Source organism: Balaenoptera musculus, chromosome 2, assembly GCF_009873245.2.
Source record: "Balaenoptera musculus isolate JJ_BM4_2016_0621 chromosome 2, mBalMus1.pri.v3, whole genome shotgun sequence".
NCBI lineage: Eukaryota > Metazoa > Chordata > Mammalia > Artiodactyla > Balaenopteridae > Balaenoptera > Balaenoptera musculus.
The window spans coordinates 37,172,600-37,191,024 of NC_045786.1; the positions used below are offsets into that span (position 1 = coordinate 37,172,600).

The following is an 18,425-nucleotide window of genomic DNA, read 5'->3' on the forward strand; positions in this document are numbered from 1 at the left end:
GCTGTTTAATATCCTCAGGTAAAGTACACATTGTCTTCAGCTCTCTTTTGCTTTTAGAGTTGTAAATCCTCTTTTAAAATAAACATCGCCCATCCCGGCAAGTGAATCTGACCACCCCTTCACTTGAAATCCCCAACTAAAAGCTATTAGGGAGAACCTGAAATTTTATATTCTTACTTCAGGAATTTCCACTTCTAAGAAACCATACCTGACGAGTTTCCTCCGGCCAACACTGGGAAAGTACTTAATGTGCAGTAAGAGTGGACTGTGTGGGATTGTACTTTATGGTTTTCTTTTTTAGAACGAATATGAAGGGATTTCTTTTTTTTTTTTTTTTTCTAAATAAGGACAAGTATAGATTTTACAAATTCTCAGCATTGGCCAGAGAAAGCAGCATTAATGTGCTAATGATTCTACAAACATTTTATCTCAGAACATTTTGATGCTCTTTACAAAATATTTTTTTTTAATGTGCTTATATCAGGAGAGTCACTCTACCTGAGATTTGACAAGGGCATTCAGCTCTCGCTCAGGCTGCCGCTTTGGCTGTGTGTAGCCTGAAGCTGTCTCTTATGCCTGTGGCTCTCTGTCCCTAGTGACTGCTGTTGAGATATGAGAACTACAAGGCCCGGAGGCCTAGGCAGGAGTCATCTTTACCTAAGTGTTCTTGGCTTTTCTCAGGGTGGTCAGGCTGAGGCCCTGCAGAAGGAGGAGCTACAGTCTGGAGTGGATGCCGCAAACACTGCTGCCCAGCAGTATCAGAGAAGTAAGAGTCCTCTCAGCTGCGTGTCCACTGAGATCCTGAGTAGGGGAGGAAAGTGGCTTTGTGTCATTGAGGGGCCTGAGGTTAGATTCTGTCACTCCTCACCCCACCCCAAGGCTACTAGCTGCAGTCAACTACCAGGTACCTTTGGTGGCAGAAGGGTTCCTCCAGTTTTAAAAGTAGAACCGGAGTCAGCGTAGGCTCACTTTGGCTAGTAAGCTCGTGCTTACGTGGTTGGTTAGGGAAGCATCTGGAGGAGACAGGACTAGGGATTGATTGGCAAGATTTGGATGGTGAGAGACGGGAGAGAAGGGTGTTCCTAATATGGGGCAACAGGGGAAGAGGAAGTGTGAGCAGAGGGACAGAAGGTGAAAGATGTATTAAGGAACAGTGGCTAGAATAAAATTTTTGTAGATGTTTTAGGCTGAGTTGTGTAAGATAAAGGCTTGGAAAGATTGTGGAAAGCTTTGAATGGCAGCTTAGTAAGCTAGTACTTTTCCAGGCTCCCCCCTGTAGGGGAAGGATGTTTTAGGTAGAGCATAGTGGTGGCAGGCAGGATGATTTGGAGTGGAAAGAAAATAGGGGTGAGGAGAAGAGGAGGCTGCTTTTTAAAGACAGATTTATTGAGATGTAGTTCACATACCATGCAATTCACCCTCATACAAAGGAGGCTGTTGTCTAAAGATGAAAGTTCTACTTCAAACGTCATGGCTAATAGCTTATCCACAGAATATAACTTTCTTCTGTGAGAATTGGCATCTGCTTCCCCTCGGGCCTCTCAAAGCTAGCTGCCTTTCTGACCTCCTTGTTTTCTACCCAGGACTGGCAGCAGTGGCAGCGATCAATGCTGCAATCCAGAAGGGTGTTGCCGAGAAGACTGTTATGGAGCTAATGAATCCCGAAGCCCAGCTGCCCCAGGTGTTTCCATTTGCTGCCGATCTTTATCAGAAGGAGCTGGCTACCCTGCAGCAACAGAGTCCTGAGGTGAGTTAACTGAACCTGTGCTGTTTGTGAGCAAAACAGAGTGGACTTGAATTTAAAATTTAATACCCACTTCTTGGTGTAGTTAGGTAGAGGGGTTTTTTTTTGTTTGTTTTGTTTTACTGGAAACTTAGACTCGTTACGGTTTTATTAAACTTCTGACCTCCCTTGGTATTCCAGAATGTCTTTCCTTACTCTGTCCCCCCTCGCTTTCTGTACAGCATAGCCTCACCCATCCTGAGCTCTCTGTTGCAGTGGAGATGTTGTCATCGGTGGCCCTAATCAACAGGGCGCTGGAATCCGGAGACATGAATACAGTGTGGAAACAGTTGAGCAGTTCAGTTACAGGCCTTACCAATATTGAAGAAGAAAACTGCCAGAGGTGGGTGCCCAGAGTGCTGGGTTGAATCCATTAGGTAGCTGTCACCTCCGTCTTTCGTGTGCCAGCACTCTTATTTTCTTTGCAGGCATTGTGACTTCAGTGTGATCGTCTTTTTTTTTTTTCTATTTCGATACATTTTATTCTTTACTATGCTGAAGGTTTTGTAGTAAATTACAGATATCATAACATTCCACTCCTAAATTTATAAGTATGCTTATTTAAAACAATGAGGATATTATATAGCCAAAATAACACTCTTATACCCTGACAAATCAACAGTACTTCTTTAATACTTTCTAAACCTAGTCCATTTTCATACTTCTTGTTCCAAAACTGTTTGTTTTTTCAGCTGGTTTGTTCAAACCAGGATCCAATCCAGGACCACATGTTAACATCTGATTATTGTGTCCCTTTGGTATCTTTTAACCTGGCATTGTCCCTTTCTTTATGACACTGACTTATTAAAGAGATGGGGCCAGTTGTCCTATAAAATGTCCCATCTTCAGTTCTGGTTGCTTCCGAATATTTGGTTTATTCCTGTAAATTGTAAATTAGGTCTAAAGTCTTGTCAAGATTCAATTAAATATTTTTGGCGACGTGTGTTTCGTATTTTCTCATATCAAGAGGCATATAAAATCTGCTTGTCCCCACCATTAGAGATACTAAGATTGATCCTTGATTAGGGAGTCATCTAATCCCTCCATTGCATATTTATTTTTCTCCCTTATCACCAGAACATAATCTTTTTTTTTTTTTAAAATGTAACTTTTTTTGGCTGCATCGGGTCTTCGTTGCTGCATGTGGGCTTTTCTCTAGTTGTGGCGAGCGGGGGCTACTCTTCGTTGCGGTGCACAGGCTCCTCTTTGAGGTGGCTTCTCTTGTTGCGGAGCACGGGCTCTAGGCCTGCGGGCTTCAGTAGCTATGGCTCGCAGGCTCTAGAGCGCAGGCTCAGTAGTTGTGGCACACAGGCTTAGTTGCTCCGCGGCATGTGGGATCTTCCCGGACCAGGGGTCGAACCCGTGTCCACTGCATTGGCAGGCTGATTCTCAACCACTGCACCACCAGGGAAGCCCCAGAACATAATCTTTTTTTGTACCTTTTGCACCATCAAAATGTCCAGTTCCCCATTAACCATTCATCTAATATTTTTAACCCCAATTGATAATCCTTGCCTAAATCCATATACTTTCAGTAAAAGTTGCTGAATGGTGATTTGTTGATCTGTCATTCCTTCTGTGTTTGTTAGCTGGTGTATGGCCTTGTTTCCTTGTCTTTAGAGGGATTGCTTGAGCTGCTGCCTCTGATTCCAGAGTTGGTCTTACTTGGAATTTAGAACATGTAATATAAATAGGCCGTTAAGAATAAGTGATATCCTTGCATTTTTACACTTTGCTCAAGGAAGCTCCTCAGTCCCAAAGCTGACCTCTAGAATACTTCAAGCTGTTGGGGTTCCTTAGCTGTCTCTATTCCTTGGATCCTTTGCCCCCATGTCTTCTCATTCCTGTCAACCAAAATAATCCTGAAGGTCCCTTTTCTTATGTTGCACTTCATTGTCTCTTTTGTTGGGGGAATGGGGCAGATATCTCGATGAGCTGATGAAACTGAAAGCTCAAGCACATGCAGAGAATAATGAATTTATTACGTGGAATGACATCCAAGCTTGTGTGGACCATGTGAATCTTGTGGTGCAGGAGGAACATGAGAGTGAGTAATCTACTTCCCATCCCCTCAGATAATGTCACAGTTACAGATAATGTGATTCCATGAGCTGGTTCTAAACACTACTCCCGGGAGGATTTTTGGAAATTGGAAAAAAAAAAAAAAAATCTATCTCTTTATCTGTCTCAAAAAGCTACAGTTGTATATTGTTTTCAAAACACCAGGCAACTGCTATAATTAGATAAGTATGTAATAAGAACTAAAATTTTCAGGAGGTGAATTGAACATGATCTGTTATTTTTAAATGCTATTATAAGAAGTGGTTCTGACACTAACTACCTGGAGTTAGGTCATATTGCACAGATTGAGGGCACAGTCCTCCCCAAGACTCCTCTCACTTCAGACACCAGCCTTAATCTCTGGAGTTCCCAGGTCACCACACTTCTGAAAAACTGGCTATATATTCAGGGGTCCCCTCTATCTCCTCAGGTTCAGTAATTGGCTAGAATGACTCACAGAACTCAGGAAAGCACTATACTTATGGTTATAGTTTTATTGTAAAGAATACAAATCAGGATGAGTCAAAAGAAGAGACCAGTAGGGCAATGTCTGGTAGGGTCCCAAATTCGAAGCTTCTGTATCCTCAGGGTGTGTTGCCCTCCCAGCCCATTGATGAGTATCACAACCAGGGAAGCTCACCTGAGCTTTGGATATCCAGAGTTTTTATTGGGGCTTCGTTACATACAAATAATTGATTGAATTATGGCCAACTATTGGCCAAGTAATTGAATTCAATTTCCAGTCTGCCTCTCCTCCCTGGAATAGCTGGGCTGATATTCTGAGATCATATGGCTCAAAGCCCCAATCTTCTAATCACATGGTTGGTCTTTCCAGCATGACCAGCCCCTATCCCAAAAGTTTCTAGGGGCGCACCTGGAGTCACCTGGTTGGCATAAACTCAGGTGTGGTCCTAGGGGCCCACTGTGGATAATGAAGATACTCCTGTCATTTGGGAAATTCCAAGGGTTTAGAGCCTCCTTTCCAGAAACCAGGGACAAAGACCAGCCAAATTTTTTATTATACAACAGAGTCTTTACAAAAGTAGTCCAGTTGGCTGAGATACCTGAGGAGTGAATATTTCTAGTTTTAATTAGTGTTTCCTGTGAGAAATATTCAGTGATTTAGTGGGAAGAGCCTTGCCTTGGAGTAGGAGGCCCTGAGCTTTGATTCTCCGTTTCTTACTTGTTTGCTGTGTGGTGTTGGAGAGGAGATTCCTAAGGCTCATCTTTTTTTTTCTATAAAAATGTTGAACTAGGTGACTTTTTTTTTTTGATTTATTTATTTAATTTATTTCTTTTTTTGGCTGCGTTGGTTCTTCGTTGCTGTGTGCGGGCTTTCTCTAGTTGCAGCGAGCGGGGGCTACTCTTCGTTGTGGTGTGTGGGCTTCTCACTGCGGTGGCTTCTCTTATCACAGAGCATGGGCTCTAGGGGCACGGGCTTCAGTATTTGTGGCACGCGGGCTCAGTAGTTGTGGCGCAGGGGCTTAATTGCTCTGCAGCATGTGGGATCTTCCTGGACCAGGGTTTGAACCCATGTCCCCTGCATTGGCAGGCGGATTCTTAACCACTGCGCCACCAGGGGAGTCCCACTAGGTGACTTTTAAGATCCCTTAAACTCTTGACTTTTTGTGAATCAAGAATGGTTTTGATCACACATTGGAGTATACTTGAAAGCTATCCTTTATAAAGCCAGTTTCATCAAAATCCTCATCACTCTTAAGTTAGAGCAAGTAAAAATAAAACAAAAGGACTTGGGCTTCCCTGGTGGCGCAGTGGTTGAGAATCTGCCTGCCAACGCAGGGGACACGGGTTCGAGCCCTGGTCTGGGAAGATCCCACATGCCGCAGAGCAACTAGGCCCGTGAGCCACAACTACTGAGCCTGCGCGTCTGGAGCTTGTGCTCCGCAACGAGAGGCCGCGACAGTGAGAGGCCCGTGCACCGTGATGAAGAGTGGCCCCCGCTTGCCACAACTAGAGAAAGCCCTTGCACAGAAACGAAGACCCAACACAGCCAAAAATAAATAAATTAATTAATTTAAAAAAAAAAAATTAAAAAAAAACCAAAAAACAAAAGGACTTGAGATTTCAATAGGAATATGGATATAAGGGAGTTTACTTAGATGAAAAAAACCACTAAATTTAAAGGAAAAAGATTTAAATGCCGTTTAATATTATGGATGACAAATTGTAGTTTGAATCATGGTGACTCTAGGATAGAGGATTTATGGTCACTTAGCATGTTTAAAGACTGATTTATTTATACAATTTCTTAATCTAAAAAATAACCTTTTGTCCATTCATATTTAGGGATTTTAGCCATTGGTTTAATTAACGAAGCCCTGGATGAAGGTGATGCCCAAAAGACTCTGCAGGCCCTGCAGATTCCTGCAGCTAAACTCGAGGGGGTCCTTGCAGAAGTGGCCCAGCATTACCAAGACACGCTGATCAGAGCAAAGAGAGAGAAAGCCCAGGTGAGTGGCACTAAATTGTTCCTTTTTGTTCCGAGAACTTCATCCCTCCTAGAACGGAGATAGAGGTGGGGTGTTCCCTCAATGACTATTTCCTGGGCACCCTTAGATTCAGAGCACTGGAGGGACACACGATGTAAGAGTCATAGACTCTGCCTTCCAGAAGCTTAAGCTATTTTACACATTTGGTTTTTTTGTTGTTCTTTGTTGTTATGGTTGTAGACACATCTCTTATGTCTCTTTAAAGAAATTCTCTATTGAAATATAAGATCCAGAAAAATGTGTCAGTTATTTAAGTATACAGTTGTATAAATGTTCAGAAGTGAGCATACCTATGTAATTGGTGCTCGGAATATAAAAAGCATTAACAGAAACCCCCTTATATCCCCTTACATCCTTATTCACCTCCGGCCTCCCCGCCCCCCAGCACAGTGGTAACCACTATCCTGATTTATTCTAGTACATGTCTTTTGGTAAATATATGTATGCATTTCTATTAGGTATACATTTGGAAGTGGAATTTTTGGGTCATAGGGAATACATATGTTAAGCTTTAGTAGGTAATGCCATAAAGTTTCTTTTTTTTAAATTTAAATAATGGCTTTATTGAGATATAATTCACATACCATACAGCTCACTGTTTTGAAGTGTACAATTCAGTGGTTTTTCGTCTATTCACAGAATTGTGCAACCATCACCACAATCAATTTTAGAACATTTTCATCACCCCCAAAAGAAACCTGGTACCTGTAGGTAGTCACCCCTCATTTCTCTCAATCTCTCCAGTCCTAGCTAACCATCAGTCTGCTTTCTGTCTATGGATTTGTCTATTCTGGACATTTCATATAAATGGAATCATACAATGTGTGGTCCTTTGTGACTGGCTTCTTTCTCTTAGCTTGGTTTATCCAAGCTGTAGCATGTATTAGTATTTTCTTTTTATTGTTGAATAATATTCCATTGTATGGCTGTACCACATTTTATTTATCTATTCATGAGTCGATGGTCATGTTTCCACTTTGTGGCTATTAGGGATAATGCTGCTATGAATCTGTTCTCCAAAGTAATTGTAATACAAACCCATCTTTTAAAAAGTTTGTCTTGCCTCTCAGCTAGTTTGTTGAGGAAATGGACAAGATTTACTCCTTTTTTAGTCCTCTTGCTGAATAGGAAGTTGCCATGTGTTTAGTAGGCCCTCAGATATTTGTTCTGTGATGAAAGCATAATGACCATCTGTTTTTCGGAATTGTGATTCATCTCCTTTTAAGTTCTTCCTAACTAACAACAATTGGATAAGGAGGACCACAGTTTTCTTTTCTGACTTAGAAGATCCCTATGGTGAGGTTCTTGCAGCAAGCAGAAGAGCTAAAAGAAATTCTTAATTCAGGGGGTCACATTCCTTCTGGGAAGCCAAAAGTAGTAAAACAGATCAGGGCTTTTGTGTTAAGGGAGCTATTGTACACCGACAGCCTTGTGGGCTCTAGAAGTTTGGGTTGTGGGGGAGGAGCTGTGGATAATATAATGTTGATCTCCTTTGATTCCATTGTCATGAGAGTAGTTGACATTACTGTGTCCTAAACATATAAGTGTAGCAAGTACCAGGTTCCTTTTAAGAGGGTCATTGCTATGCATGTCAGTTGATCCTGTGGTGAAGGTTGAATCACAACCCCCATTTTGTAGCGAGGAGACAAAGGCATTAACTGGTTTTACTTACTCAAGTGAGAAGCAGTTGGCTGTAGGGAAGCTGTAAATAAAGGTCTGTTTTTGATATCAATTTATTGGATCAGAGCTTCCCAAACTTGACTGATGACTAGAACGCTTGAAAAGTCATTTTAAAAATACAGATTCCTAAGCTTTAATTCTATTTTTGCTAATTCAGAATCTCTAACCTGGGGCCTGGCTGCAATGATTCTGCGTAGGCCAGTGGTGTTATTTTTTCCTGCCTTATTAGTCCAAAAAGAGTCTTATATATCCGATCCAACAGACAGAGGAATGGGTTTTGAAAGAATAAGCTAGGTCTGAGTCCATGTCTAAAAAAGGAAAGTAGATTGAGGATATAATTTGTACCAGCTCTCACTCATGTGATGGGCCTTACTGCTCCTTTTGTTCGGGTCATAGGAGTTAAACTTTTAGAGGATGTGACTAGAGTTTGAAGCATTTCCTTTTGCTGTGGAATAACTTTTCAGAGTTCATCAAAGGCAGAGGAAGGGGAGAGTTAGGGGAAAATGTGCTTAACACTGCCATGCTCAGATGGGTAGACTATACTTTAGGTGTAATTGTCTTTTTTTAAGCCTGAGCTCAGCTTTTAAGTTCCTCTTGGGAGTAGTTTTAAAAATAATCATCTGAGTTCCAAATTTAGCAAGCGAAAGATCTTAATTTAAATTTGATCTGTTTTTCTTGTAATATCTTTCTGTCTGGTTTTGGTATCATAGAATGAACTGGGAAGTGTTCCTTCCTCTTTTATGTTTTAGAAGAGTTTGTAGAGGATTGATATTAGTTCTTTAAACATTTGGTAGAATTCACCAATGAAGCCATATGGTGAATTTTTGTTTTTGTTTTTGTGGGATATGTTTTGATTACTGATTCTATCTCTATATTTGTTATAGGTCTGTTCAGATTTTCTTCAAGTAAACTGCCTCTTTCTCTTTGCCTTTAGGGAATTCCATTATGCATATATCTTCTCTTTACTCAAATCTGCTGAATCCCTCTAGTGAATTTTTCATTTCGGTTATTGTATTTTTCAACTCCATAATTTAATCTGGTTCTTTTTTAAAAAATGTATATTCTCTATTTGGTGAGACATTGTTCTCATACTTTCCTTTAGTTCTTTAGATATGGTTTCCTTTAGTTCTTTGAACGTACTTAAGATAGCTGATTTAAGTCTTTGTCTACTAAGTTCAATTTGGACAGTTTCTGTTGTCTGTTTTTTTTCCTGTTTGGACCATGCTTTCTTGTTTCTTTGCATGTCTTGTAATTTTTGGTTGAAAGCTGGACATTTTAATAATGGGGCAACTTTGGAAATCAGATTCTACCCCCTCCTCAGGGTTTATGGTTGTCCCTGTTTGTTTAGTGATTTTCAGTTTTTTCAAGTCTGTATTCTTTGTCATGTGTGTCCACTGAAGTCTCTGCTTGGTTAGCTAGTGGTCAGCTAATGATTAGTCAGAAATTTCCTTAAATGCCTAGAACCAATAAAGCTCCCAGCCTTTGCTGAGGGCCTTTGTGTGTGTTGGGGCATGCCCTCGACTCACAGCCAGGCAGTTTACAATTTTGCTTTACCCTTCACTTCATGCTTGCCCAGAGCCTCAAGGTCAGCCAGAGGTCAGAGCTTACAGCCTTATCAGATCTCTTCTGAGCATGTGCATAGCCCATAATGCACTATGACCTTCTAGATTCCCATCCCAGGAATTTGTCAGAGCTTTTCAAAGCTCTCTGTGGACATCTCATTCTCTAGCTTTTCCTTTTAAGCTTTTTGGTTAACCTATTATTTGCCTAAGTTTTACCCACTGCCCCAGGCATCTGTGATGTGAAGCAATTACCTCTTACTGTTTTGGACAAATACCCCTGGAGAAAAGGCTGTTTGCACTGGGCAAGCTCTAAGTCAGGTCAGATAAAGACAGCCTAGCTGTGGTCTTCCAGGGAACTACCTAACATGTCAACTAATGACAGTTCTGTGGGAATAGATAGGGCTTTGAAGGAGGTAGGTGTGTATGGGGTGGGGGCGGAGGGGGGTGGGCAGAGCACAAATGGGAATAGGGCAATTTAAGCGCCATAGACCTCACTGTTGTTACTGAGAGCCAACTGTTCTTCTTGAATAAACTCTGATTGCTGCAGGCCTTTGGTTAATTTCTATAGTTTTGAAAAAGTTGATTCTGATGACTTTTGTCAGTGTTTTTGTTGCTTTTATGTAGGAGGGGATATTCAGAGGTCCTTCCTCTACTGTTTTCACCATTGTCAGTTCTCTCTTCATTTAAATTTAGTGCCTTTGGAATACTTGCTAAAAGTAGATTACTGGTCACTGGGTAGTATTGTTTGAATGCCAAGACACAGATATCAGGAATTCTCAAGGAACTCATTTTATAATTACAAATATGAATGATTTTTAAGTCTGGCTTCTCCTCCCCCACCCCACAGTCTGAGTGTAGACCGACAGGCATACATGAATGTAGCTAAAAATCGGCTGGTGTGCACTGACATGGCTGTACCAGTTGTTAGAATATTGAGTACTTTTGTTTGGTACGTTGCTCCTGTCCCAGGCCTCCCAAATGTGTTCCACCACCAGTTCTAGCTCTTTCCCTGAACTTCCGCTATGAGCAACTAGAGGATTAATACCTAAACCAGCAAGGGGCCATAAGATCTCTGCTCCACTCTGATTGATCAGTGCTTGTGTTGATAAATATGTTGTATAGATTCATGTATGTGTGTTTACATGTGTATATGGTAGGTATGGAGTGGTTTATATGTATATATAGCATAGTTTACATATGTGATGAGAGATAAAACATTACATTTATATTACACATAGATGTATCTATAATATGTTACATATATATTATCAATACATATGTGTAATATTTTATCAATCATGACACATGCATCCATGCCACATATAATAGGAGAGACTTTTAAGGAGGTTTTAAGGGGTGAGAAGCGCCCTTTGCAAGTGTGTGTGTTTGTGCTTTCCGTATATATACACACATATATGTACGGTAGCCATCCTTTCATCTCTTTTCCCTTTATTTTCGCCGTATCTTGTGGCTTCTCCACCTCTTTTACCTCCAGTCATTGCCTACTCGTTTGAGTCTTATCTCTGGTCCCTATCTCTTTACCTCTTCTAAAATGCAGTCAGTGTGCTTCTAAGTGTCAGTCAGAGTTGTTAGGGGATGTTATTTCCTTATACTTTATATAGCATTCTCACATTAAATCTATTTTATCTCAATATTCTCCACAATATCTCGTTCAGGGTTTTAACTCTCTACTGAGTGATTTGAGTTAATCTTTAGAGCAAACTTTAACAGGAGGATGTTGGGTTTTGTCATCTTATTCGATCTAATTGGAGCAGAGAGAGCCTGTTCTTTCCTCACACTGGGATGAGCTGGTGTATGTCCCCCATCTTGCCTCCTTCAGTATGGAAGTGTTTGTTTTAATCCTTCTGCTTTAGTCTGCCTGGGGCAGAGAAGACAAAACTCTGAATGGTCAGAAATCATGATAAGCTGCGCCATTCTCTGGATGCAAGAAAGGTGTGCCAAGCCCCCAAGCTTTGCTTACAGTAGACTCTGCTCAGAGCCGGCTGACTCATGCATTAGCCTAAAACTGAGCCAGAAGTGGCCTGGTTCTGTGGAAATACTTGCTTTGGGGGTGCAAGGGTTTTTATGCCACTTCTCTTGGAGACTGCACCTTCAGCTGTCTAGCTTATGACTTCTCAGTTTAAGTTGTTGCTGACTCATTGTATCATCTCGTATTGAAACTGTTGCTTAGCATTGCCAGTATTTATTCGTATGACTCTAGGGAATTGTGTGTGGCCATTTTCTATTTTCAGTAACAGAAGCTGAAGTGGTAGGAAAGTGCTAAGTTCTGTAGCTATTAGGTGACTTGTTCTTGCATTCTATTTATCAGGTTACTCTTTTCCTTTCCCAAGACTATGAGCTTCTTAAATTGGGACGGTGCCTCTTATGACTGTAAGTTAAATGATCTTTCTAAAACTCTGAATTAGAGAGAAAGTTTTCGATCTCAGATGCCTTCCTTTGGCCTTACCCTGTCACCAAGGCACTTTATAAATTGCAGGGGTTTGTGACTGCTTGGCTCTGCTGAGTAAAATATTGTGTATCTCTCCCCAGTAACGCAGGAGGAAAACCAAGCCTCCTCGAAGGTTTTGCACTTCAACTGCTGGGCCTGCAGAAGGCAGTGAAACTTTCCATTTTGCCCCACAGCCCAGACCCTGCCTCACCTGGCAACACAGTTATAGTTACTGATCCCAGCTGCCTCACTGGTGCCTTGGCAAATTATATTTACATCAGGCAGTCTCGATGGATTTTTGAGCTACTATTTATCCCAGTTGCTGTTAGCTCAAGCCTCAGGAACAGTTACTTGTTTTGGATCTGTCAGGATTGCCTCAAACATGACTCTCAACCTGGACACTTTAAAACCTGAGGTGCCTTGTCTAGAAGGAGAAAAAGACTTCACTTCTATTTCACCTCTGTCCCTAGTATTCATCTCAAACTACACTATGGACTAGAGAGGCTTTTGTTGGCCATGCTGAGAAAACTAATCACCATTTATTATGTTTCTGTGTGAAAATGTGTTTTTAAGTTTCCAACAACTGATACAACTTTCAAGTTTTAGAATATAAGCTGGTGATAAGGTTAAATTGCCTATAGTGACTGCTGGCTTCACATGTGATAATGTCTTGATAGTCCTAAAAACAGTAGTCATAGAGAATATTAATTCCCTCTGAATATTGTTGGCAAAGGAGGCTTTCTAAAAAGTACTTCATGTCATGGTGCTTGTCACAGTATTTAAGTCCCTGGGCCCCTTCCCAGTTGGGACCTTTTGCCCCTTCTAGCAGCTCTTGTCCTCCTGAACAACTTGAATCCATCTTCTTACATCCATCACCTACATCTGTGATATTTCTCTTGTAACCCTTTACCAGTTTTTTGGTGCCTGGCTTCTTCCAGTTGACTATTCCATGTGTCTTGTGTGTTGGAAACTTCTTCCTCTATCTCTAATTGAGTCTCAGAAGCCGCCATCATGACATGTACCCTGATTTGATGACTCTAGTATTGTTTTGCTTTTAATGGTTTGTAGGAAACCCAGGATGAGTCAGCTGTGTTATGGTTGGATGAAATTCAAGGTGGAATCTGGCAGTCCAACAAGGACACCCAAGAAGCACAGAGGTGTATGTATCAGTTGTTTCATTTCTACTCTGGTGGAAAGTGGGGGTGGTGAGGTGCTCCGTATCTTAGAACTCAGCTTGGCCAAGATAGAAAGATGTAGGGGGAACAGTTTGCTAGTAGGTGAATCTAGACACCTTCTATACTATTCCAGTAACAGTTCTCTTCTGGGATAGTTGCCTTAGGAATCTTTGCCATTAATGAAGCAGTGGAGAATGGCGATGTTGGAAAAACACTGAGTGCCCTTCGTTCCCCTGATGTCGGCTTGTATGGCGTCATCCCTGAATGTGGTGAAACTTACCAGAGTGACCTTGCTGAAGCCAAGAAGAAAAAACTGGCAGCAGGTGAGTTTGGGTAAAGAGATATGTGCCCTGAAAGTAAGAACTTGAAAATATCATAGGGCAGATGTAGAGCAAAGGGACAAGCTATAGGGAAAGGTACTTCAGAATACAGTATTAGGCTTATTTTAAAGACCCAAGGAGATAATATTCCTATTTTTGAAAATATTCTTTTTCTTCCTCTTGAGGGTGGCTGTGTTAATAAAAAGGTCAGTTTTCTGAAAACGTTTATCTTTCATAGTGTGTTAGTAGTTCTGATTACCTAAGCCTGTAGATATTTAAAAGTAGTTTATCCGCAAAAAGAGGGGAATAAAGATAAGATTTTTCATCCCGTTTCATGGCCCATTTTTTAAAATTAACTAGAGAGGCTGAATGGCTGCACGTGTTTTATCAGAATAGTTTTCTGACACACAAGGTCTTACTTAGGTATAGGCTTCGGAAGGAACAGAGGCAGTCAAGGTTGATTTCCCTGTTTGGACTTCATAGGTATTTTCTTTTTATACTGTGGATATGAATGAGCTAAGTGAGACATTACAAAGTCATAATTTAAGAGGGACTTAGGATCGCTCTTTACTCTCATAAACCCAGGGACAGGTTTTGGAATGGTCTTCATTCAGCTTGTTAACCCTTACCAGAACAATCCTGTGGTATTAGACATGTGAATGTGGGAAGTGTGGCTCTGGGTTTCTTTCATCTTTCCTTTATTTTCTGCCAGGAGATTATAACAGCAAGTGGGTGAAGCACTGGGTGAAAGGTGGCTATTATTATTACCACAATCTGGAGACGCTGGAAGGAGGATGGGATGAACCCCCCGACTTTGTGCAAAATTCTATGCAGCTTTCTCGGGAGGAGATCCAGGTAGGTCACATTTCTTCACAAAAGAAGAAGCTGAGAGAAAGTACCTGTATTTTAGAGGTAATATTACTTAGGAGGAACAGGGCATGTGGTCAGAAGCCCTGGACTAAAATTAAGGCTACATAACAAACTACTTTAGAGTAATTTTTCCAGTGGGAGTGCTTAAGGCCTAAATTAGTAAAACATCTGGATTATAGAATTAAGTCAGATGAGTTGTGTGCTTTTTAAAGAAAACTGGATGATCCAGCAAAGAACAAAAAAAGTTGCTCTGAGTTCTCATTAAATGCAACTACTCTTAATCTTTCCCAATGTACATTTTTAATCTCTTCTGACTATTCCACAGATTCCAACTATACTATATTAGAATATATCCTGCACTTTCACATAAAGTTAGCAGTTTTTCTTATAGCAGCTTTTAAAGTGCTTCTTTCCCATCCTGTGTCTTTGCTTATGCTGTTCACTCTTACTAGAATTTCCTCATTCAGCAGTTCCTGAATACCTCCTATGTGTACCAGACACTCTTCTAAACACTGGAGATATAGTCATGAACGAAACAAAGTTCCTGCTGTCGTGAGATGTCCCTCCCCTGCCATCTACATCTGTCAAAATTTTATCCTTCCAGGCACACCCATCTCAAGTGTCACCTCCTCTACGACTCTTATTAAAATTCCTTTTCCTTCCCTTCTCCATCTTCATTTCAAGCCCCCCCCCATAGTCTCTGTATTCATTTAGAATTTAACCAACTTGGATTTATTTCAGTCGTGTGTGTACTTACCTTATGCCCACTGCTAGTTTTTAAGGTGAGCTACTAAGTTTGCAGTCCTTGTATGTAATGGTCACTTACTTTGTCCTTGACGGGCTATTGAGCACTTCCAACGTTACCTGGTGCTGAACTCGTGGTTATCAAACTGGAGTTGTCTAATGTATGTGAAAGGAGAGGGAAATATATTGAGGGAAGTTGTTCAGTGAGCTCCTGTGGGTCATGATTAGACACATGATTAATACGCACAAAGATTCCTAGAGAGAAGGGACAGTAAAGGACTTTTAAAAGGTTATCTACTTCCATTGGACAGTTATTCCCAAATCCTGTGTAGAAAAAAATGGAATGTTCACATATGTAAAAACTGAAATAGTTCCTTTCTTCAGAACTCACCTATCAGAGGAATGAGTTTCTATCTTGTGTTTATTAAAGTTCTCCTCTGAGGGAAATTACAGTCTCTTACCTTCCCAGTGTTTCACCTTCACTGCTAATGGTTTCACAGGTGGTTAAATTTAACCAAGCTCATTGAACTCTATGTTGGGCTTTGAGAGGCTATAAAGATGTATCAGAGTCTCTACCTTCCAGTTATTAACAATATTGTGGTAAAAACAGCAGGCACAGAACTGAGTACTGCAACGTAAGGCAGAGAGAAATAGATCCTCTAATAACAGTAAAATAGAGGAAATGTTAAGGAAGCAGTTAATTCTATCCTGGAAAAAGACAGCATAGATAACATTTTAGCAGATGAGAAACAGAGGGAAGTCTATTCTGGACAGAAAGGACAGTGTGGGGAAGGACATCAAGGACTGGAGGAACATGGGCCATTTCAGGGAGGACGAGTGGTCCTTTGACTGGCATGCGAAGTGGAGGAGGCAGAGAAGAGAGGCAAGGACCTGACGGGCCACGTGAAGGAAGCCAGGGTGATCTTCCAGCAGGGTGATTTTTAACTCTTTTTGGGTCGTGTACACCTTTGAGAATCTTACTAACCTCCACAGAGACATTCCTACTTAGTGTTTTGTGTATGGACCTAAGATTCTTTTTCTAATTTGTTTATTTTTGGCTGCATTGGGTCCTCGTTGCTGTGCGCGGGCTTTTTCTAGTTGCAGTGAGCGGGGGCTACTCTTCGTTGCGGTGCAGTGGCTTCTCTTGTGGAGCATGGGCTCTAGGCGCGTGGGCTCAGTAGTTGTGGCTCACGGGCTCTAGAGTGCAGGCTTAGTAGTTGTGGCGCACAGGCTTAGTTGCTCCAACAGCATGTGGGATCTTCCCGGACTAGGGCTCGAACCCGTGTCCTCTGCATTGGCAGGCGGATTCTTAACCACTGTGCCACCAGGGAAGCCCTGGACCTAAGAATTTTAAACAGAGGAGTGATGTTACCTCACTTCAGCACATTACCTAACCTCCTACCTCCCTGAAAACAAAACAAAACAAAAAATAGTGACCATCAAATTGGTTCTCCCACTCTCCAGTTTCCTCCCTTTCAGTGAATCTGGATTTTCACTGAATCCTTCATCCTTTTCTTTTCCCAAAAGAGAAGTCTCATTTCCCAAACTTATCATTTATTTTGTCTCTTGATTTTATTCTCTCCCAGTTCTTTGCAGACCTTGTACTCCACCTCCTCTCATTTTTTGGATTATTCTAATATGTAACCTAGATCAGTGCTTTCCAGAATTTAGTGCAGTCTTTAACTGCACACGTTGTTGCCCAGGGGAAAAAAAAAATCAAGGCTCTGATACCAAGGACAGGGGGATATATGGTATGTTCATATACCATGGATATTAGTTGGGTAACCAGGTGTTCTCACTAACCATTCTCACCACTCCTGCCCTCATTCAAGCCAGGTCCTCTCCCACTTGGATTATACGGTAACAGCATTCTAATTCACCCACTCAGGCTAATCTGTCAGCTACTCTGCTAACAGTGCTGCTTTTCTAAAAATAAATCCGATGGTTTTATTCCTGTTTGAAAGTTTGCTGGTTCTCCAGTGCTTGTAGTAACAGTTCAGACACTCTAGGCTACTTCTCAAGACCATTTGTAGTCTGTCCACTCCCCTGCAGGGCCCTCCTCTGTGTCATTCCAGGGGCTCTGGGCCTTGGTGTTGTCACCTGTCACTCTGTCTTCTTGTCAGCAATGACCCCAGATCAGCAAGCACAGTTCCTGGCACAGCCAGTGTTAGGTAGGTGAGTAAAGGAAATAACATATGAGGTAAAAGAAGGTGAAGTTTTTGTTTATGACTTTTTGGGGGGATGTGAGGACAACTTGGCCTTGAAAAATAGATCTGAAGTCTGCATTCCCATTTCTTGGCTAAAGATCTAGTATAGCCTTGGAAAGCCTTGAGCATTAGTTTGTGTGATACTATGTAAAATTTGTGTCCATTCTCACCTATGTTTGTCTTCTCATGTGACCATTGCTTTTTCAGAGTTCCATCTCTGGGGTGACTGCTGCATATAACCGAGAACAGCTTTGGCTGGCCAACGAAAGCTTGATCACCAAGCTGCAGGCTTGCTGCAGGGGATACTTAGTTCGGCAGGAATTCCGATCCAGGATGAATTTCCTAAAGAAACAAATCCCTGCCATCACCTGCATTCAGGTATTTCAGAGCCTATTATACAGACAGCAAGTGGGCTTCTAGAGCAGGGGTAATAAACAGTCAGCTCCTACGATCGAATGTCTGAGCGTGTCCTCTGTCTTCTGACCTCTTAGTCTTGTCCTTCTTCTGACAAACACTTCCTCTACTACCATTGGAATTAACGTGTGCTCAGTGCTGTTTAGTGTGGTGAGTTGTGCAGCTCAGTGGCAGTTCTTCTTGGGCACCTCATTGTCTTCTAAGACTGTTCCTTTGTGTCAGATTTGAATATTGAGAGAAGCAACTGCGATTTTGCTTCAATGACAGGGAAGCACAATGTCACAGAAAGAATTCTGGGTTAGGAATTATGGCTTCAGCACTGCCAGGTAGTGGTAAACCTCTTCTCATCTATAAATGGGGATACTAATATTTATCTTACCTTCCTCACCTGATTTGTTGTAAGGAGCCTATGAGAGCATCTGTGCAGATTCACTTTAAGGTGTGAAGTGCTGTGCTCACATCAGGGAGGTGGAAGTTAGCCAGTGTGCTCTCCTGGTGGAGGTACAGCCCAGGCTCCCCTTCCCCTGTCACTGGTGGACGTGATCCTTTTTAAAGCTGCATCATGAATTGCACTTGGATGGTATCTCAAGACAAAATCTTTTAACTTCCTCTGACCCTTGGGAAATAATGCGTCGCATGTAATGTTTGAT

At 41.6% G+C, this 18,425-nt stretch overlaps 1 protein-coding gene across 1 annotated transcript in view; it reads left to right on the forward strand.

Moving 5' to 3' along the window:
- The window catches only part of IQGAP1 (IQ motif containing GTPase activating protein 1), a 100,680-nt gene that overhangs the window by 56,046 nt on the left and 26,209 nt on the right, over positions 1–18,425 (forward strand). Inside the window, exons 11-19 of the mRNA XM_036841851.1 lie at positions 682–766; positions 1,584–1,747; positions 1,966–2,126; positions 3,706–3,830; positions 6,152–6,315; positions 13,114–13,204; positions 13,376–13,543; positions 14,253–14,395; positions 17,569–17,739. Coding sequence (XP_036697746.1) covers positions 682–766; positions 1,584–1,747; positions 1,966–2,126; positions 3,706–3,830; positions 6,152–6,315; positions 13,114–13,204; positions 13,376–13,543; positions 14,253–14,395; positions 17,569–17,739 — 1,272 coding nt within the window. The remainder of the gene's footprint in view (positions 1–681; positions 767–1,583; positions 1,748–1,965; positions 2,127–3,705; positions 3,831–6,151; positions 6,316–13,113; positions 13,205–13,375; positions 13,544–14,252; positions 14,396–17,568; positions 17,740–18,425) is intronic.